The sequence below is a fragment of the Symphalangus syndactylus genome, chromosome 2 (assembly GCF_028878055.3).
Source record: "Symphalangus syndactylus isolate Jambi chromosome 2, NHGRI_mSymSyn1-v2.1_pri, whole genome shotgun sequence".
Lineage (NCBI taxonomy): Eukaryota > Metazoa > Chordata > Mammalia > Primates > Hylobatidae > Symphalangus > Symphalangus syndactylus.
Genome location: NC_072424.2, coordinates 123,382,075 through 123,404,117, shown reverse-complemented (window position 1 = coordinate 123,404,117; position 22,043 = coordinate 123,382,075). Strand labels below are relative to the sequence as shown.

Genomic DNA, 22,043 nt, shown 5'->3' with positions numbered 1-22,043 from the left:
AAACAAAACAATACCAAGGTACATCATACTTATGATGAAGAGAAAGTCTTAAGAAATCAGTGATAATAAGAAATCAGTGATAAAGAAAAAAATCTTAAAAGCACTCAGAGAAGAACGGTACATTATAGTTAGAGAATGAAAAGAATGTTGGAATATATTTCATCAGCTATATAATTAAGAAGACAGTAGAGCAATATATTTAGTGTACTGAAAGGAAATAATCAACCAAGAAAATATTTATCCTATAAAGTATCCTTAAAATAAAGGCAAAATAAAGATATTTTTGATATAGGAAATCTGAAGGAGAGAGAGCCAAGATGGCTAATTAAATGCAGCCTGGAGGGATATCTCCCATGGAAGGACCAGGACATTGGGAAGACTGGCACACTCCTAGCAGATCTTCAGAGGGAAGGCATTGAGAATGGATGCAGGGAGGATGCAGACATTGGACCGAATAGGGAGGAAGCTGGGAACCCTGTGCGGGGCTACTGAACACCAGGACCTGCTCCTGACCCTCAATGACTCATGGGTAAGAGTTAAGTTGATCAGACGAAGAGTGGTTCACTCTTGCCACAGACCTATGGAATCCTAGCTGCAGGAGAATCCATGACCCCCAGGGACATATGAGCTGGCAGAGACAACTTCTTAGAAAGGTGGTAGGAGCAGGATTCCAGCCTGTGTGGACCCCAGAGGTTTTGGCATAAGAATGGCTACAGTGGAGCATGGCCAGCGATGCCCATCCCCAAGGCTGGCCAAACTCCTTTATGTGGCATTACCTTTAGAAGACTGTACAGAGCAGGGCAATCTTGACTGTGGGATCGGGCCGGTTCCATTTGAGCTCACCTCTGTCTGCCAACCTCTTCCAGGGCCCCAGCCTGGCCACATCCAGTTGCAGTACAGCCTTAGATGCCCAGTCAGCGTGGTTCGCAGGGGCCTTCATCATACCTCCTTTGCTGGCAGACCACACCTAACCGTCAGAGAACACCAGCACACTGGACACTACTGACACAGCAAGCTCACCTGCAGCCTCCCCCACCCAACTTCAACCTCCCCCTGACACTGCTTAATGCACTCTCCTGCAGCCATCCCCCATTGCTTTGCTGATGCATGCACATGGGTGAACCTCCCCGCTCCTTCCCTGATAGGACATGTGTGCAGATAGCCCATGGTACCACTGCTGAAAGGAACACAAACACACTATGCTGCCCCACCCACTCCTGCTAGCAAGCCACACAGTTGCTGCCTCTGCTGGCACAAGTACATGCACAGACACTGAACCTCACCCGCCCGCACCACCCTGCCTGCACTGCACCAGCACTGCCACCACCAGGGCGAGTATGTGCATGGATGCCAGTGCTCCTGCCCACACTAATGTCCCACCCCTGCTGTGCTACCACTGCCACTGGTACAAGTGTGTGCACAGATACAGGCATCCCTGTTGCAGCTCTGCTGACATGTGGGCACTCTGCCATCCCATCAACACTGTGAATGCATGCATGGATGCTTCTGTCCCATTCCTGACAGTGCATTGGGCCAACTGACTTGTATGCAACCCATTTTGCCACCATGACTGCTGTCACATGTGAGCAAGCATGGATCCCCTTTCACTCCTCCTACAAAGTGCTTTGGCTGGCACACCCCACCCTACCCGCCATTGGAATGTTGGGGCTAGTGGACCGGGAACAATTTAGCTCCTTCAGTGCAACCGGTTTCTAACCTGGAGGGGGCAGAGAACAAAGCCAGGAACCCACTACCAGCTCTCCAGAGTTAGAAAAACACAGCACAGGAGTGCTGAGCTGAGCCATGAACTCCTGAAATCTTCCAGAATTGAAGCCAGTTGACTGAACCCACCTTATACCACAATCAAAACCCCAAGGGCGTCAAAGAAGATAAAAGAAAAAAAACCCATCCAAAGGACATCAACTTTAAAGATTGAAGGCTTATACCACAATCAAAACCCCAAGTGCATCAAAGAAGATAAAAGAAAAAAAAAAACCTATCCGAAGGACATCAACTTTAAAGATTGAAGGAACATCAGCCCACACAAATAAGAAAGAAGTAATGCAAGAAATCTGGCAACTCAAAAAGCCAGAATGTCTCCTTACCTCCAAATGACCACACTAGTTCCACAGCAGTGGTTCTTAACCAGGCTTAAATGGCTGAAATGACAGACATAGAATTCAGAAGATGAATAGGAACAAAGATAAGATCATCGAGATTCAGGAGAAAGTTGAAATTCAATCCAAGGATCTAAACAATACAATAAAACAATACAGGAAATGAAAGACAAAATGGCTATGTGGAGAAACCATGAAACTGATCCAATAGAGAAGAAAAAACACACTATAAGAATGTTGTAATACAACTTCAAGAATTAACAGAATAGACCAAGCTGAGGAAGAAATCTCAGAGCTGAATACTCGTTCTCCAAGTTAACTCAGTCAGACACAAATAAAGAAAAATAATACAAAAAAAGTAGCAAAACTTCTGAAACATATGAGATTATGTAAACAGACCAAATCTATGAATCACTGGTTTCTCTGAAGAAGAGGGAGAGAAAGAAAGCAACTTGGAAAATATATTAAAAGATATCATCCACAAAATTTTCCCCAATATCACTACAGAACCCTACATTTGAATTCGGGAAACCCAAAGACCCTCTGAGAGATACTATACAAGACAATCATCCTCAAGACACGTAGTCTTCAGATTCTCTAAGGTCAACATGAAAGAAAAAATGTTAAAGGCAGCTAAGAGAGAAGGGGCAGGTCACTTACAAAGGGAACCCCATTAGGCTAACATAGGTGCATATCAATGACCACAATAAATGTGAGCTTAATATTTCATTTAAAGGCATATACTGTCAAACCCAATTTTGTTGCCTATGAAAAAGGCACTTTTAACAGAAAGACACTAATAGTTTAAAAGTTAAAATACAGATAAATTTACACCATGCTATCACTATTCAAAGAAAGCTGTAAAAGTAAGTGGTAGTAGCTATATTAATTTCAGATACCATATGCTTCAAAGCATCGTAAGTTTTCAGGCATAAAGATATGCATTACATAATGATATAAGGGGCAACTCTCCAAGACATGCCAATCTTTAATGTACTTTGTGATGGTTAATTTTATGTGTCAGCCTCACTGGATTAAGGGATACCCAAATAGTTGACTATGTCTGTGAGGGCGTTTCCAGAAGAGATTGGAATTTAAATCAGTGGACTGAGTAAGAAAGATTTGTCCCCAACCCATGTGGGTGGGCACCATCTAATCAGCCAAGAGTACAGAGAGAATAAGGTAGAGAAAAGGCAAATTATTTTTTCTTTTTTTTTATTATTATACTTTAAGTTTTAGGGTACATGTGCACAATGTGCAGGTTTGTTACATATGTATACATGTGCCATGTTGGTGTGCTGCACCTGTTAACTCATCATTTAACATTAGATATAGCTCCTAATGCTATCCCTCCCCCCTCCCCCCACCCCACAACAGGCCCTGGTGTGTGATGTTCCCCTTCCTGTGTCCATGTGTTCTCATTGTTCAGTTCCCACCTATGAGTGAGAACATGTGGGCGAAGGATATGAGCAAATTATTTTTTCTTCTGGAGCTGAGACACCCTTCTTCTCCTGCTTTTGCCTGAAGATGAGGATAAAGATTTGGAGGGAGAGAATATAAAGGGGAATAAGGTATCTTGTAGGGATGACTTCATGGAGTTTACATAAACTAAAACATCAAATTACATACTTTCAATATATAGTTTATGTCAATTATACCTTGATAAAGTATTTGTTTTTCCAAAAGGATAGCTATTTACTTCTCCTCCTGCTAAATTTTTTGGAATAGTTTTAGTAGGATTGGTATTAGTCCTTTAAATGGCTGAATTCAACAGGTGAAGCCATAAGGTCTTGGGCTTTTCTTTGATGGGAAACTGTTTGTTATTAATTTGATCTCATTACTTGTTATTGGTCTGTTCAGATTTTCTGTTTCTTCATGGTTCAATCTTGGAAGGTTGTATGTGTCTGAGAGTTTATCCATTTCTTCTAGATTTCTCAATGTATTGGCATATAGTTGTTCATAATAGTCTCTAATCATCCTTCTAACTTCTGTCGTATCCATTGTAATGTCTCCTTTTTCATCTCTAGTTTTATTTATTTGGCTCTTCTCTTTGTATTTTAAGTTAGTCTGGCATAAGTTTTGCTAATTTTATCTTTTCAAAAAAACCCTGTAATTTCATTAAACTTTTATATTTATTTAGTCTCAATTTCTTCTATTTCTGCACTGACCTTTATTATTTCTCTTCTTCTACTAATTGGATTTGGCTTGTTCTTGATTTTCTAGTTCTTTAAGATGCATCATTAGGTTGTTTTTTTTCTTTCTACTTTTTTGATGCTGACATTTATTGCTATAAACTTCCCTTTTAGAACTTCTTTTGCTATAACCCATAGATTTTGGTATCTTATGTTTCCATTGTCATTTGATTCAAGAAATTTTTAAGTTTTCTTCTTAATTTCTTAATTGTCCCAATGGTCACTTGGTAGCATGTTGTTTAATTTTCACATATTTTTATAGTTTCCAAAGTTCCTCTTGTTATTGATTCCTAGTTTTATTTCATTGTGTTCATAAAAGATAGTTGATATAATTTCAATTTTTGTTTTGAAATTTTTGAGACTTGTTTTATGCTTTAACAGATGGTCTATCCTGGAGTATGTTTCATGTGCTAATGAGAAGAATGTGTATTCTGTAGCTGTTGGATAAAATGTTCTGTAAATGTCTTTTAGGTCCACTTGGCCTATAGCACAGATTATGTCTGATGTTTCTTTGTTGAATTTCTGTCTATATAATCTGTCCAATGCTGAAAGTGAAATTTCAAAGTTCTTAACTATTATTGCGTTGGGGGGGTCTACATTTCTCTTTAGCATTAATAATGTTTGCTTTATATATGTGGGTGATCCAGCATTGAATGCATATGTATTTACTACTGTTATATCCTTTTGTTGAATTGGCCCATTTATGGTTGTATAATTACTTTTTTGTCTCTTTTCATAGTTTTTGTCTTGAAATCTATTTTATCTGATGTCATGCTAGCCCCTGCTCTTTTTTTTTGTTTCCATTTGCATGGAAAAGTTTTTTTTTCCATTCCTTCATTTTCAGTCTGTGTGTCTTTATAGTCTTTATGGGTGAAATGAGTTTCTTCTAGGCAGCATATAATTGAGTCTTATTTCTTTATCCATTCAGACATTCTATGTCTTTTAATTGGAGAATTTAGTCCATTTACATGCAATATTATTATTGATAGGTAAGAACTTAGTACTGCCATTTTGTTATTTGTTTTCTGAGTGCTTTGTTAGTCCTCTCTTCCTTTCTTGCTATTTTTCTTTGTGCATAAGTGATTTTGTTCTGGTAGAATGTTGTAATTTCTTGCTTTTTATTTGTGTGTGTGTGTGTATCTAGTATAGGTTTTGACAGTGTGGTTACCATGAAGCTTGTAAAAAACATCTTAAAACCAATTTAAACTGATAACAACTCTAATCACAAAGAAAAACAAACAAAAAAGCAAAGAGAAACCTAAAAAAACTACACTTTAACTCAATTTTTCCATTTTTTGACGTTTTTTGTCTCTATACCTTTTTATATTATCTATCTCTGAACAAATTGTTGTAGGTTTGTCTTTTAGTCTTCACACTAAATATATGAATGTTTTACACAACAAGTTTAAAGTATTAACATATTCTGTCTTTGTCTGTGTACTTACTTTTACCAGTGAGTTTTATACTTTCAGATCATTTATTGTTGCACACTAGTATCCTTTCATATTGAAGGCCTCTTTTTAGCATTTCTTGTAAGACATGTCTGATGTTGAATTCTCTCAGGTTTTGTTTTTCTGGGAAAGTCTTTATTTCTCCTTCATGTTTGAAATAAAACTTTGCTTGATACAGTATACTAAGTTGAGAGTTTCTAGAATTCTGTTTGCAGCAAGGTTGCTACTTATTCCTGTTTATTAGTTTTAAACTGCCCAATCTGTACTTTGTGATATTGCATAAATTACTGTTAACTGATTAGTTACTGTGATGTCTTGATAAGAAAATTTCTTGCCCCTAATGCCTCATTTCCAGACTATTTTCTACTAATCTTTCATTAATTGGACAACAAAAGGAAATAAAGTGTGCAACAGCAGAGAGCAGCATTTTTCAGAAATTCTTGATTACCAGGAGTTAATTCTTTCCATTCCCCATGTAGCATTGGTTCTGAGAGTTCTAGAATTGTAATTTTAGCCAGCCAGAGGAGACCATCTTCCTGGGCAGGAATTGTGGGGTGGTAAAGATAAGAAGGTGGTGGAGGCTGGTCACAGTGGCTTACACCTGTAATCTCAACACTTTGAGAGGCCAAGGTGGGTGGATCACCTGAGGTCAGGAGTTTGAGACCAGCCTGGCCAAGATGGTGAAACTCCATCTCTACTAAAAGTACAAAAATTAGCCAGGTGTGGTGGCACATGCCTGTGGTCCCAGCTACTCGGGAGGCCAAGGCAGGATAATTGCTTGAACCATTAGGTCTGTCCCTCTAGAGAACCCTGACTACTACAGATGTTGGTACAAGGAATGGTTCTAGAGGGACAGAATATTAAGGACAGAGTTCTTTCATTGGTTTTGGGGTTTCTAGAGTTGGCTGCTTAATATGATTAGACCACAAAATGCTAAGGATCTACTTCTGATAGTATAAAGAACACTGATAGTCTTTATTGTGAATTGTTTAGAGAGTTATGTGAAATAAATGCATTTGACACTCCTGATTCATTGCTCATGAGAAGCAAGGAGTTTAGTTACTCTATACATAATACCTTTGACAACATGTGGAGAACCAAGGAACATCATGAAGCTGGTTGGTTTCTCCTAAGTTCAGTGAAAAAAGTGATGAAAGAAAATGTTGAACTTGGGGATTCTATCTCCCGGCTTCAGAAGCAGATACTGAGCCTCAATTCTGCTAAGATTGCCCTGAGTGAGAGTCTTATCTCCTGTAGAGAAAGAGCTGAAATTGTGGGAAAACAGATACAAGCTCTTATCATGCAAGTGGCTGACCTGCAACAAAAGGTGCAGGCACTGCCTCACCAGGTGTCTACTGTTAAAATGAGGGCATTGATTGGAAAAGAATGGGACCCTGTAGCCTGGAATGGGGATGTGTGGGAAGACCCTGATGAAGCTGGGAGCACTGAGTTTGTAAACTCTGATGTACCTTTTTTGCCAGAGGAAACAGCTTCCCCATCCCCAGCAGTGGCAACATAGCCTCCCCGACCCATGCTGCCATCAGCCTTTCCACCTTTGAGAAAATAAACCCTGTGCTGCCTGAGGACACAGTGGTGGCCCCCCCTGAGGCAGTTTCCAGGCAAGATAATGTTGATTTTCTTCAGGATCCACCGCCAACAGCTCTGTTTGCTTCTAGACCTATAACTAGACTAAAGTCCCAGCGGACCCTAGAGGTGAGGTTGAGAGCATGACCCATGAGGAGGTGCACTACACTTGAAAAGAACTGTTTGAGTTTTCTAATTTATATAAGCAGAAATATGGAGAACGGCATGGGAATAGATATTAAAGGTGTGGGATAATGGTGGAAGGAACATAGAGTTGGATCAGTCTAAATTTATTGATTTGGGCCCACTAAATAGGAACTCTGCATTTAATGTTGCAGCTCAGGGAGTTAAAAAAGGTTCTAATAGTTTATTTGCTTGGTTAGCTGAAATATGGACTAAAAGATGCCCACTGTGAGTGAGCTGGAAATGCCTGATCTTCCTTGGTTTAATATAGAGGAAGGGATCCAAAGGCTTAGGGAGATTGGGATGGGGAAGTGTATTAGCCACTTTAGACCTACTCATCCCAGCTGGGAGGGTCCAGAAGATATACCCTTGACCATTGCCTTGTGAAACAGATTTGTGAGGGCAGCACCTGCATCCTTGAAGAGCCCTGTAATTGCTCTTCTCTGTGTGTCAGAGCTAACAGTGGGAACCACAGTCACTCAACTACAAAATTGAAATACAGTGGGAATAATTGGATCCCAAGGTGGCAGGGGCCAAGTGGCAGCACTCAACTGTCAAAGGCAAGGTGGGTGTAGCCACCATAATGGACAGCAGAGGCAAAGCAGCAATCAGCATAGTCTGACTCATGTAGAACTCTGGCATTGGCTAATTAATCATAGTGTTCTTAGAAGTAAAATTGATAGGAAACCTACTGCATTCCTACTTAATTTATTTTTTTTATTTTTTTTTTTTCCTTTGTACCATTGCTGTTATTTATTACACTTATAGATAAACATACGTAAGCATATATCTGTATACACACACGTAAGCATACATAATCGAATATATTGTTGCTGCGATTTTTTTTTTGTTTTTTTTTTACATGCACCTTATATTTCTTTTTTTTTTTTTTTTTTTTTATTATTATACTTTAGGGTTTTAGGGTACATGTGCACAATGTGCAGGTTTGTTACATATGTATCCATGTGCCATGTTGATTTCCTGCACCCATTAACTCGTCATTTAGCATTAGGTGTATCTCCTAATGCTGTCCCTCCCCCCTCCCCCCACCCCACAACAGTCCCCGGAGTGTGATGTTCCCCTTCCTGTGTCCATGAGTTCTCATTGTTCAATTCCCACCTATGAGTGAGAACATGCGGTGTTTGGTTTTTTGTCCTTGCGATAGTTTACTGAGAATGATGGTTTCCAGTTTCATCCATGTCCCTACAAAGGACATGAACTCATCATTTTTTATGGCTGCATAGTATTCCATGGTGTATATGTGCCACATTTTCTTAATCCAGTCTATCGTTGTTGGACATTTGGGTTGGTTCCAACTCTTTGCTATTGTGAATAGTGCCGCAATAAACATACGTGTGCATGTGTCTTTATAGCAGCATGATTTATAGTCCTTTGGGTATATACCCAGTAATGGGATGGCTGGGTCAAATGGTATTTCTAGTTCTAGATCCCTGAGGAATCGCCACGCTGACTTCCACAATGGTTGAACTAGTTTACAGTCCCACCAACAGTGTAAAAGTGTTCCTATTTCTCCACATCCTCTCCAGCACCTGTTGTTTCCTGATTTTTTAATTATGGCCATTCTAACTGGTGTGAGATGGTATCTCACTGTGGTTTTGATTTGCATTTCTCTGATGGCCAGTGATGAGGAGCATTTCTTCATGTGTTTTTTGGCTGCATAAATGTCTTCTTTTGAGAAGTGTCTGTTCATGTCCTCTGCCCACTTTTTGATGGAGTTGTTTGTTTTTTTCTTGTAAATTTGTTTGAGTTCATTGTAGATTCTGGATATTAGCCCTTTGTCAGATGAGTAGGTTGCAAAAATTTTCTCCCATTGTGTAGGTTGCCTGTTCACTCTGATGATAGTTTCTTTTGCTGTGCAGAAGCTCTTTAGTTTAATGAGATCCCATTTGTCGATTTTGGCTTTTGTTGCCATTGCTTTTGGTGTTTTAGACATGAAGTCCTTGCCCACGCCTATGTCCTGAATGGTATTGCCTAGGTTTTCTTGTAGGATTTTAATGGTTTTAGGTCTAACATATAAGTCTTTAATCCATCTTGAATTAATTTTTGTATAAGTTGTAAGGAAGGGATCCAGTTTCAGCTTTCTACATATGGCTAGCCAGTTTTCCCAGCACCATTTATTAAATAGGGAATCCTTTCCCCATTGCTTGTTTTTGTCAGGTTTGTCAAAGATCAGATAGTTGTAGCTATGCGGCATCATTTCTGAGGGCTCTGTTCTGTTCCATTGATCTATGTCTCTGTTGTGGTACCAGTACCATGCTGTTTTGGTTACTGTAGCCTTGTAGTACAGTTTAAAGTCAGGTAGCGTGATGCCTCCAGCTTTGTTCTTTTGGCTTAGGATTGACTTGGCGATGCGGGCTCTTTTTTGGTTCCATATGAACTTTAAAGTAGTTTTTTCCAATTCTGTGAAGAAAGTCATTGGTAGCTTGATGGGGATGGCATTGAATCTATAAATTACCTTGGGCAGTATGGCCATTTTCACGATATTGATTCTTCCAACCCATGAGCATGGAATGTTCTTCCATTTGTTTGTATCCTCTTTTATTTCATTGAGCAGTGGTTTGTAGTTCTCCTTGAAGAGTTCCTTCACATCCCTTGTAAGTTGGATTCCTAGGTATTTTATTCTCTTTGAAGCAATTGTGAATGGGAGTTCACTCATGATTTGGCTCTCTGTTTGTCTGTTATTGGTGTACAAGAATGCTTGTGATTTTTGTACATTAATTTTGTATCCTGAGACTTTGCTGAAGTTGCTAATCAGCTTAAGGAGATTTTGGGCTGAGACAATGGGGTTTTCTAGATATACAATCATGTCATCTGCAAACAGGGACAATTTGACTTCCTCTTTTCCTAATTGAATACCCTTTATTTCCTTGTCCTGCCTGATTGCTCTGGCCAGAACTTCCAGCACTATGTTGAATAGGAGCGGTGAGAGAGGGCATCCCTGTCTTGTGCCAGTTTTCAGAGGGAATGCTTCCAGTTTTTGCCCATTCAGTATGATATTGGCTGTGGGTTTGTTGTAGATAGCTCTTATTATTTTGAGATACGTCCCATCAATACCTAATTTATTGAGAGTTTTTAGCATGAAGGGTTGTTGAATTTTGTCAAAGGCCTTTTCTGCATCTATTGAGATAATCATGTGGTTTTTGTCTTTGGTTCTGTTTATATGCTGGATTACATTTATTGATTTGCGTATGTTGAACCAGCCTTGCATCCCAGGGATGAAGCCCACTTGATCATGGTGGATAAGCTTTTTGATGTGCTGCTGGATTCGGTTTGCCAGTATTTTATTAAGGATTTTTGCATCAATGTTCATCAAGGATATTGGTCTGAAATTCTCTTTTTTGGTTATGTCTCTGCCAGGTTTTGGTATCAGGACGATGCTGGCTTCATAAAATGTGTTAGGGAGGATTCCCTCTTTTTCTATCGATTGGAATAGTTTCAGAAGGAATGGTACCAGTTCCTCCTTGTACCTCTGGTAGAATTCAGCTGTGAATCCATCAGGTCCTGGACTCTTTTTGGTTGGTAAGCTATTGATTATTGCCACAATTTCAGAACCTGTTATTGGTCTATTCAGAGATTCAACTTCTTCCTGGTTTAGTCTTGGGAGGGTGTATTTGTCGAGGAATTTATCCATTTCTTCTAGATTTTCTAGTTTATTTGCATAGAGGTGTTTGTAGTATTCTCTGATGGTAGATTGTATTTCTGTGGGATCGGTGGTGATATCCCCTTTTTCGTTTTTTATTGCATCTATTTGATTCTTCTCTCTTTTCTTCTTTATAAGTCTTGCTAGCGGTCCATCAATTTTGTTGATCTTTTCAAAAAACCAGCTCCTGGATTAATTTTTTGAAGGGTTTTTTGTGTCTCTATTTCCTTCAGTTCTGCTCTGATTTTAGTTATTTCTAGCCTTCTGCTAGCTTTTGAATGTGTTTGCTCTTGCTTTTCTAGTTCTTTTAATTGTGATGTTAGGGTGTCAATTTTGGATCTTTCCTGCTTTCTCTTGTGGGCATTTAGTGCTATAAATTTCCCTCTACACACTGCTTTGAACGTGTCCCAGAGATTCTGGTATGTTGTGTCTTTGTTCTCGTTGGTTTCAAAGAACATCTTTATTTCTGCCTTCATTTCATTATGTACCCAATAGTCATTCAGGAGCAGGTTGTTCAGTTTCCATGTAGTTGAGTGGTTTTGACTGAGTTTCTTAATCCTGAGTTCTAGTTTGATTGCACTGTGGTCTGAGAGACAGTTTGTTATAATCTCTGTTCTTTTACATTTGCTGAGAAGAGCTTTACTTCCAACTATGTGGTCAATTTTGGAATAGGTGTGGTGTGGTGCTGAAAAAAATGTATATTCTGTTGATTTGGGGTGGAGAGTTCTGTAGATGTCTATTAGGTCCACTTTATGTAGAGCTGAGTTCAATTCCTGGATATCCTTGTTAACTTTCTGTCTCGTTGATCTGTCTAATGCTGACAGTGGGGTGTTAAAATCTCCCATTATTATTGTGTGGGAGTTTAAGTCCCTTTGTAGGTCACTCAGGACTTGCTTTATGAATCTGGGTGCTCCTGTGTTGGGTGCATATATATTTAGGATAGTTAGCCCTTCTTGTTGAATTGATCCCTTTACCATTATGTAATGGCCTTCTTTGTCTCTTTTGATCTTTGTTGGTTTAAAGTCTATTTTATCAGAGACTAGGATTGCAACCCCTGCCTTTTTTTGTTTTCCAGTTGCTTGATAGATCTTCCTCCATCCCTTTATTTTGAGTCTATGTGTGTCTCTGCACGTGAGATGGGTTTCCTGAATACAGCACACTGATGGGTCCTGACTCCTTCTCCAGTTTGCCAGTCTGTGTCTTTTGATTGGAGCATTTAGCCCATTTACATTTAACGTGAATATTGTTATGTGTGAATCTGATCCTGTCATTATGATGTTAGTTGGTTATTTTGCTCGTTAGTTGCTATAGTTTCTTCCTAGCCTCGATGGTCTTTACAATTTGGCATGTTTTTGCAGGGGCTGGTACCGGTTGTTCCTTTCCATGTTTAGTGCTTCCTTCAGGAGCTCTTTTAGGGCAGGCCTGGTGGTGACAAAATCACTCAGCGTTTGCTTGTCTGTAAAGTATTTTATTTCTCCTTCACTTATGAAGCTTAGTTTGGCTGGATAGGAAATTCTGGGTTGAAAATTCTTTTCTTTAATAATGTTGAATATCGGCCCCCACTCTCTTCTGGCTTGTAGAGTTTCTGCTGAGAGATCAGCTGTTAGTCTGATGGGCTTCCCTTTGTGGGTAACCTGACCTTTCTCTCTGGCTGCCCTTAACATTTTTTCCTTCATTTCAACTTTGGTGAATCTGACAATTATGTGTCTTGGAGTTGCCCTTCTCGAGGAGTATCTTTGTGGCGTTCTCTGTATTTCCTGAATCTGAATGCTGGCCTGCCTTGCTAGATTGGGGAAGTTCTCCTGGATAATATCTTGCAGAGTGTTTTCCAACTTGGTTCCATTCTCCCCATCATTTTCAGGTACACCAATCAGACGTAGGTTTGGTCTTTTCACATAGTCCCAAATTTCTTGGAGGCTTTGTTCATTTCTTTTTATTCTTTTTTCTCTAAACTTCCCTTCTCTCTTCATTTCATTCATTTCATCTTCTATCAGCGATACCCTTTCTTCCAGTTGATCGCATCTGCTGCTGAGGCTTCTGCATTCTTCGCGTAGTTCTCGAAACTTGGCTTTCAGCTCCATCATCTCCTTTAAGCCCTTCTCTCCATTGGTTATTCTAGTTATCCATTCTTCTAATTTTTTTTCAAAGTTTTTAACTTCTTTGCTATTGTTTTGAATTTCCTCTCGTAGCTCAGAGTAGTTTGATCGTCTGAAGCCTTCTTCTCTCAACTCATCAAAGTCATCCTCCATCCAGCTTTGTTCCGTTGCTGGTGAGGAACTGCGTTCCTTTGGAGGAGGAGAGGTGCTCTGTTTTTTAGAGTTTCCAGTTTTTTTGGTCTGTTTTTTCCCCATCTTTGTGGTTTTGTCTACTTTTTGTCTTCGATGATGATGATGTACAGATGGGTTTTTGGTGTGGATGTCCTTTCTGTTTGTTAATTTTCCTTCTACCAGACAAGACCCTCAGCTGCAGGTCTGTTGGAGTTTACTAGAGGTCCACTCCAGACCCTGTTTGGCTGGGTGTCAGCAGCGGTGGCTGCAGAACAGCGGATTTTCGTGAGACCACAAATTCAGCTGTCTGATAGTTCCTCTGAAAGTTTTGTCTCAGAGGAGTACCCGGTTGAATGAGGTGTCAGTCTGTCCCTACTGGGGGGGTGCCTCCCAGTTAGGCTGCTCAGGGGTGAGGGACCCACTTTAGGAGGCAGTCTGTCCGTTCTCAGATCTCCAGCTGCGTGCTGGGAGAACCACTACTCTCTTCAAAGCTGTCAGTCAGACAGGGACATTTAAGGCTGTGGAGGTTCTCGCTGAGTTTTTGGTTGTCTGTGCCCTGCCCCCAGAGGTGGAGCCTACAGAGGCAGGCAGGCCTCCTTGAGCTGTGGTGGGCTCCACCCAGTTGGAGCTTCCTGGCTGCTTTGTTTACCTAAGCAAGCCTGGGCAATGGCGGGCGCCCCTCCCCCAGCCTCGTTGCCGCCTTGCAGCGTGATCTCAGACTGTTGTGCTAGCAATCAGCAAGACTCTGTGGGCATAGGACCCTCCGAGCCAGGTGCGGGACACAATCTCCTAGTGTGCCGTTTTCCAGGCCCGTTGGAAAAGCGCAGTATTAGGACGGGACTGACCCGATATTCCAGGTGCCGTCTGTTTCCCCTTTCTTTGACTAGGAAAGGGAACTCCCTGACCCCTTGCGCTTCCCGAGTGAGGCAATGCCTCGCCCTGCTTCGGCTCGCGCACAGTGCGCTTCACCGCCTGTCCTGAACCCACTGTTAGGCACTCCCTAGTGAGATGAAACCGGTACCTCAAGCAGAAATGCAGAAATCACCCGTCTTCTGTGTCGCTGGGGCTGGGAGCTGGAGACCGGAGCTGTTCCTATTCGGCCATCTTGGCTCCACCTCCATTCCTACTTAATTTATACAAGCAGAAAACTTATAGGTCGAATGGACAAGAGAATAATTTGAATTATAAAAACAGAGAATCATGGCCCCTCAATCAATTTCCAGAGTTGAGCCAGTTACAGTCTCAGAACCCCTTGAATGAAGGGGAAGCTGGATCCCCTTGAGGAAGGACCCCACTACATTACCAACAATTTATGCAGTGAATCTTTCTCCTATACTTCCCCAAGGAGACTTCCAGCCTTTTACCAGGGTAACTGTGCATTGGGGAAAAGGAAATGATCAGACATTTAGGGGACTACTGGACACTGGCTCTGAGCTGACATTGATTCCAGGGGATCCAAAACATCATTATGGTCCTCCAATTAAAGTAGGGGGCTTATGGAGGTCAGGTAATTAATAGAGTTTTAGCTCAGGTCTAACTTACAGTGAGTCCAGTGGGTCTCCGGACTCATCATGTGGTCATTTCCCCAGTGCCAGAATGAATAATTTGTGTAGACACACTTAGCAGCTGGCAGAACCCCCACATTGGCTCCCTGACTGGTAGGGTGAAGGCTATTACAGTGGGAAAGGCCAAATGGAAACCATTACACCTGCCTCTGCCTAGAAAAAATAGTAAATCAAAAACAATATCGCATCCCTGGAGGGATTGCGGAGAATAGTGCCATCATCAAGGACTTGAAAGACACAGGAGTGGTGATTCCCACCGCATCCTTGTTCAACTCTCCCATTTGGCCTGTGCAGAAAACAGATGGATCTTGGAGAATGACAGTGGATTATCCTATGCTTAACCAAGTGGTGATTCCAATTGCAGCTGCTGTACCAGATGTGGTTTCATTGCTTGAGCAAATTAACACACCTCCTGGTATCTGGTATGCAGCCGTTGACTTGGCAAATGCCTTTTTCTCTATTCCTGTCCATAAAGCCCACCAGAAGCAATTTGCCTTCAGCTGGTAAGGCCAGTAATATACCTTTACTGTCCTACCTCAGGGGTATATCAACTCTCTGAGAGAGTTATAATCTTATTCAGAGAGAGTTTGATCGCTTCTCACTTCTGCAAGATATCACACTGGTCCATAACATTGATGACATTATGCTGAGTGGATCCAGTGAGCAAGAAGTAGCAAACACACTGGACTTACTGGTGACACATTTGCATGCCAGAGGATGTAAAATAAATCTAACTGAAATTCAGGAACTTTCTACCTCAGTAAAATTTCTAGGAGTCCAGTGGTGTGGGGCCTGTCGAGATATTCCTTCTAAGGTGAAGGATAAGTTGCTGTATTTGGCCCCTCCTACAACTCAGAAAGAGGCATAACGCCTAGTGCGCCTATTTGGATTTTGGAGGCAGCACCTTCCGCATTTGGGTGTGTTACTCCAGCCCATTTATTGAGTGACCTGAAAGGTTTCCAGTTTTGAGTGGGTTCCAGAACAGGAAAAGGTTCTGCAGCAGGTAGAAGTGGAAGTGGTACCACTCACCATCACCACTAGTGATCTACTAATAAAATGTTTGCTTCTTGTTCCCGTGACATTATGTTCTGCTGGCCTAGAGGTCTTAGTTCCAGAGGGAAGAATGCTGCCACCAGGAGACACAACAACAATTCTATTAAACTTTAAGTTATGATTGCCACCTGGACACTTTGGGCTCCTCCTACGTTTAAGTCAACAGAGTAAGAAGGGAGTTACAGTGTTGGGTGGGGTGATTGACCCGGAATATCAAGATGAAATCAGTCTACTACTCCACAATGGAGGTAAGGAAGAGTATTCATGGAATAGAGGAGATCCATTAGGACATCTCTTAATATTACCATGCCCTGTGATTAAGGTCAATGGGAAACTACAAGAGCTCAATCCAGGCAGGACTACAAATGACCCAGATGCTTCAGGAATGAAGGTTTGGGTCACTCCACGAGGAAAAAAACTATGACCTGCTGAGGTGCTTGCTGAAGGCAACGGGAACACAGAATGGGTAGTAGAAGAAGGTAGTCATCAATACCAGCTTCAACCACATGACCAGCTGCAGAAATGAGGACTGTAACTGTCATGAGTATTTCCTCCTTCTTTTGTTAAAAACATGTTTGTGCATGTGTACACGTGTACTAAGAAAATATCTTCATTTCCTTTCTCCTTTATCATGTGACATAAGATTTATTGACTTCACATCAGCATTTAAATATTGTTAACTTTATGTAATAGCTTTGGGTTGGGGATTGGTGAGTTTCAGTTGTATGAAGGACAGTTGTATTATGTTAGGTGTAATTAAAACCTTATTATTGTCTTTATTTGAAGATTTTGTATGATCTCAGGAGATGTGTATGGGTTCAAGTTGACAAGGGTTGGACTTGTGATGGTTAATACTGAGTATCGACTTGATTGGATTGAAGGGTACAAAGTATTGATCCTGGGTGTGTCTGTGAGGGTGTTGCCAAAGGAGATTAACATTTGAGTCAGTGGGCTGGGAAAGGCAGACCCACCCTTAATCTGGTGGCCACAATCTATTCAGCTGCCAGCGCAGCTAGAATATAAGCAGGCAGAAAAATATGAAAATAGAGACTGGCCTACCATCCCAGCCTACATCTTTCTCAGGTGCTGGATGCTTCCTGCCCTCGAACATCGGGCTCCAAGTTCTTCAGTTTTGGAACTCAGACTGGCTCTCCTTACTCCTCAGCCTGCAGACAGCCTATTGTGGGACCTTGTGATCATGTGAGTTAATACTTAATAAATTCCCCTTCATATATATATGTATATTCCATTAGTTCTTTCCCTCTAGACAACCCTGACTAATACACTGGCAAAGTACCTAACTTTACTGACTCTCACATTTCATTTCCTTATTTTAAAATATGAGGATAATAATATCTGCCTAACCTACCTTACAAACACCATAAAGTCTCAAATAATACATTGTTAAAATCTGGCCATATAAATGCAAAAACTCAAATATAAACAATTATTGCTATGCATAAAAAGGCAGGGACTATATAAATCAAAGGGGGCTTTTAAACAATGCATTTAGATGGGGACAAATGAGATCGCTTTGCCTTCCAGAATGATCAAGAACTAGATGAGATTACAAGATTAACATGCAAATGCCATAGGTGAAAATCAATTCATTTCTTGCCTATGATGCATTTGCCATTGCCACTGAGGTCTCATGAATTTTCTGGTTTTGTCCGAAGCTTTTTGTAATCTGATGCCTGATTCTGCCATGGGGTAGCATGCTGGGGGCATCTGAGGTCATCTGAATGTACTGTTATGAAGGTACTCTCTGGTGAGTAATTGTACCCCACAACATAATGGACTGCCCAGTTACTATTGTAATGATGGTAGTACCAGTGAAAGAGTAAAACATGTTTACAGAATTCATGGCTGCTTAACAAGGGCTTTTGATATACCAATCCAGGCTATCATTACAAAAGTGGATGTTGACTACTCACAATTTGCAGGAATCAGGACAGAATCCACGCCATACATAGTGCTATTTTGCTTTTTCCTTTCTCTGAGTCTGAAGCGTTTAAAGTGGTGTGAATTTTCCTGAACAGCATTTCAACAATTCACATACTATTTGGTTTTGAAAATTCCATGCCTATGGCTGCCTCCTCCCCTTTCAATTCCATTGTGTTGGCTGCATTCACACCTCCAGTGCAAATTCATTTATAGTCTGGGCACCAGCAAACTAGAGTGGCTTGAGCACCCTACAGGGAAGCAATTATTCCATCCAAGGCCTCTTATTGTCCCATGATGCTACTAATTTCTGCATAATGTAAATGTGCATTTGCCACTGCCTATTATTGGCTTGTTGCTGACACCACAGGTACTATTATCAGAGAGTGGGCCTGCTGTCTCTCTTTTTCTTCTCTGAAGAGTCAGGTTGGCATTCTGACGTTTGAAATGGGATAGCACAGAGGAGATTGGAATCTAGTTCTTGGCATGCTCTTAACAAAGCACTTTGCACTGGATTAGAAGTCACATATCCCAGGCCGGGTGCAGTGGCTCATGCCTGTAATCCTAGCACTTTGGGAGGCCAAGGTAGGTGGATCATCTGAGGTCGGGAGTTCGAGACCAGCCTGGCCAACCTGGTGAAACCCCATTTCTATTTAAAATACAAAAATTAGCTGGGAGTGGTGGTGGCACGTGCCTGTAATCCCAGCTACCAGGGAGGCTGAGGCAGGAGAATCGCTGGAACCCAGGAAGCAGAGGCTGCAGTGAGCCCAGATCATGCCACTACACTCCAGCCTGGGTGACAGTGCAAGACTCCAAAAAAAAAAAAAAAGTCACATATCCTGGGTTCCTGTTCTGCTTTTACCATTTACAGGACATGAATAAATCATTCAATCTCTTTGAGGCTCAGTTTCTCATTTGAAATAGAGAGTTTCACTGGCCTAGTGAAGAAGTCTTACATCTATTCCCTAGATATAATCTCATGCCCAGTCCTTTGAGAATACCAGAAATGCAAAAACAGTACACTTACTATAGAGCTATCATAATACATTTAGTTAACATGATTTTAGTTAACATAAATGACATTAATTATGTGGCATCCTTCCTTCATGCTGTCAAATTCTTGATGTCTGGAGACATGAGGATGAAATTCTCCCAGGAAACAGGAATTGTAAATGGCTGGATGGTATGATACAAGGCCCTCTAAACACCCAGCCTGTACTGGAGGAAAGTCACAGAAAAGAGGGGAAGTAGGAGATATGTAAATCTGCTACTGACCATCTTATTCTAGGCACTACACAAAGACAGCAGAGCCAGATGTCAGACTCTGAGAGAGTGATGGCTGGGCTCTCTCTGCATGATCAGAGTGTGAAGCACTAGCTTTTCTTTGGCATGATCTTGTTGCAGGTTTCAATATAAATTTGATGCATCAAAACTTAGTACCTGCCTCATCCTTCCAATCAGTGTGCTTGGTTGGAGGAACAGTTTCACAGATACAATTAGCATCCACTAAATTCCATGTGTTTTCTTACATGTCCCAGGATCCCTACAGTTAGGCTGAGGCCTTGTGGCTAGTTCTGGCCAACCGGCTAGGAGCAGATGTGTTGGTACAACTTGTGGACAGAGTCAATAAGAACCAATCCGCCTCTGCCAAATTTCTTTTAGCCTGCTGTGGCAGTGTGTTCCAGGTGATGAAGCTACATGATAGAGCTGGCTTTCCAACCTACATTGCACTTGACTTGAACAAGAAAGAAACTTTTGTTGTTTTAGGCCACTCAGAATTTGAGGCTTATGTGTGGCAGTAGCTAGTGTTCATTATCCCAGCTAAGACAGTATAAAAAATACGGAAGATGGAGGAGCAGCATTTGAAAGTGACCTAGAGAAAAATACAGTTCTTAAGGAAGAACTTTCCAAAAGAACTTTTCAAAAATACAATAGGTTAGTCAAAAAAAAGTATTGATCCATCCAATGGGTAGTGAGCTCTGGGTCACTGCAGTGTTTAAGAAAAGCTTGCATGAATGGGATACTGTGTAACAACTGCTTAGGGTCTTCCTGCTGCACCTATTTCCCTAGATTTTGGGGAGACTCAATAGGATGGGGCCTAGGACATGAATGTAAAAGAGTGTTAACTCATAAATGATGGGTTTATGGCAAGTGCACCATGCATGTTTCTCCTTTACCAAAGTCAACTTACTTGTTCTGTGATTTCTAAGAAAGAAAATACTGTCCTTTTATAGAACTACTAAACGAGAATGAATTTGACACAGGCATCAGGCAATTTTCTTTCCTAATTTACTAGATTTCTTCAGGTCCTAAGCTACTCTTGTCTTTAGGGTTGTTGCCAGGCAGCAGCCTAAAACTCTTAATCTAAAACACCGCAGAGTATCCCACCTTTTAAAAAAGTAAAGTTTTAGTAGCTTCTTTTGACCCCATTAAGAACTAAAGATTTACTGGCATTTTGCAAGTGGCCCTAGATCCTTTCAGAATGTTCTTTGCTGTTTGGAGTGTTGGTAGTGGCTTTTGTTCTCTTAAGCTTATGCCACGTAAAAGCAACTCACCTTCAATAACCTTCACTGGTTAACGCTTAGAAAAGGAATTGACATGGTAGTCAAGGTGATCACCAGTCAGCAGACAATTGAGACTACTGCTCTCACCTGGAACAAGGTGTTGGGGCATTATACAGGTGAGAGAACAGACTCAGAGCAGAACACTGTGGTGGAGAAAATTTAAGATACAGGTGGTGTGCAAACATAGCATATCTGAATAAGAAAACTGTCCACAAACCAGGAACTGTCCAGAGGGGCAGTTAACATTTCCAGTATAAACTAAAACAATTTTTCAGAAAGGAATGGAATATAATATTAATGATAGAAGAGGCTTAGAGCTCTTTTAGTCCAAATCCCTCAAGTTTCAGAAGTTTGAAAATTAGCAAATATGTGAAGGGGTTCTCTTAATGTCACAGAATTAATGACAGATCTGGGACTAACACTTGAGCCTCCCAATTTTCTGTCACTGCCTTTTGTATTATACTACTCAGGTGTTCCTTGGAGATGTACCATGCAGATAATTTTGGTAAATCATTCACCTAAGAAGAGGCTGACTTGGGTTATGGAGTTACTACTACATTCATTCATTCATTCATTCATTCATTTTTGTTCCTAACCTCAAGGAACATCCATTCTTATATGGAAATAGTACTCACTGACCCAAATGTTGCCTTAGAGGAGAGATTTCCATATTTTTTCCTGAATAAGCACACCAGTGCTTTACGGGGCTCATATCTTATGCAGCAGTGATCCATGGTGTGCCCCCATTCTTGATTTCTGTTTCTTTGGTGTAAAGATTAATGCTGCTCTCTTTGCCTCATCACATAGAGGATTCAGCTCACCTGCTCTGACCTTCCGGAGCCTCTCAGGGATAAGGAAGTTGGACAGTCATCCCAGGGCCATTTGGGCAGGTTGATATCCACCTTTCTTCAAGGATTATGTGGATCTTAGAGGGCCAAGCTCTTTCCAAAAAAGCAGTGCTCTCATCCTCACTCAGGACTTTCCTTTCTGGGTCCCTGGATTCTGTCTGGCTCAGAGAGCAAATAAATTACTGTGAAGTTTCTTGGTCTTGGCCCTAGAAACTACTCTGCTCAGGAAGGAGGTTGGCAGATGGTCTGGTGCTGTGAGGCAGAGAAGCAAGTACATGTTTTAAGATCACAGGGTTTCCAGGGTTTCAGTTTGAATCTAAAGTTTAGTTCATGTTGTTTTTTTACTACCTAAAGATTCCCTCCCCACTGCTTCACAAAGAGCTGCCTTATTTGAGTTCATAGGTGAAGATACAGCTGCACGAGTACCCTGCTGTGACCTCTCATTTGCACCTGGTACATCACATGGGGTCATGTTGCCATGAACACCAGTTGTTAGTGCCATGTGAGGGGACTGTTCCATTTTCTCGGCAGAGTCAAACAGCAGGCAAGGTCAAAAACCAAGGGTGCTACCTTGTGGGATCATAGAATGGGCATGCTAATAGAAAGGATGGTCAGTC

General features: G+C 41.1%; 1 protein-coding gene across 5 annotated transcripts in view; it reads left to right on the top strand.

Moving 5' to 3' along the window:
• EPM2A (EPM2A glucan phosphatase, laforin) overlaps nt 1–22,043 on the top strand; it is a 356,235-nt gene that overhangs the window by 137,722 nt on the left and 196,470 nt on the right. Inside the window, exon 4 of one of the 5 annotated variants that reach the window (XM_055266465.2) lies at nt 17,157–17,273. The exons of the other annotated variants lie outside the window; for them this stretch is intronic. Within the exon in view, the coding sequence (XP_055122440.1) occupies nt 17,157–17,269 (113 nt within the window). The 3' untranslated portion in view covers nt 17,270–17,273. The remainder of the gene's footprint in view (nt 1–17,156; nt 17,274–22,043) is intronic. 5 annotated transcript variants of the gene reach the window in all.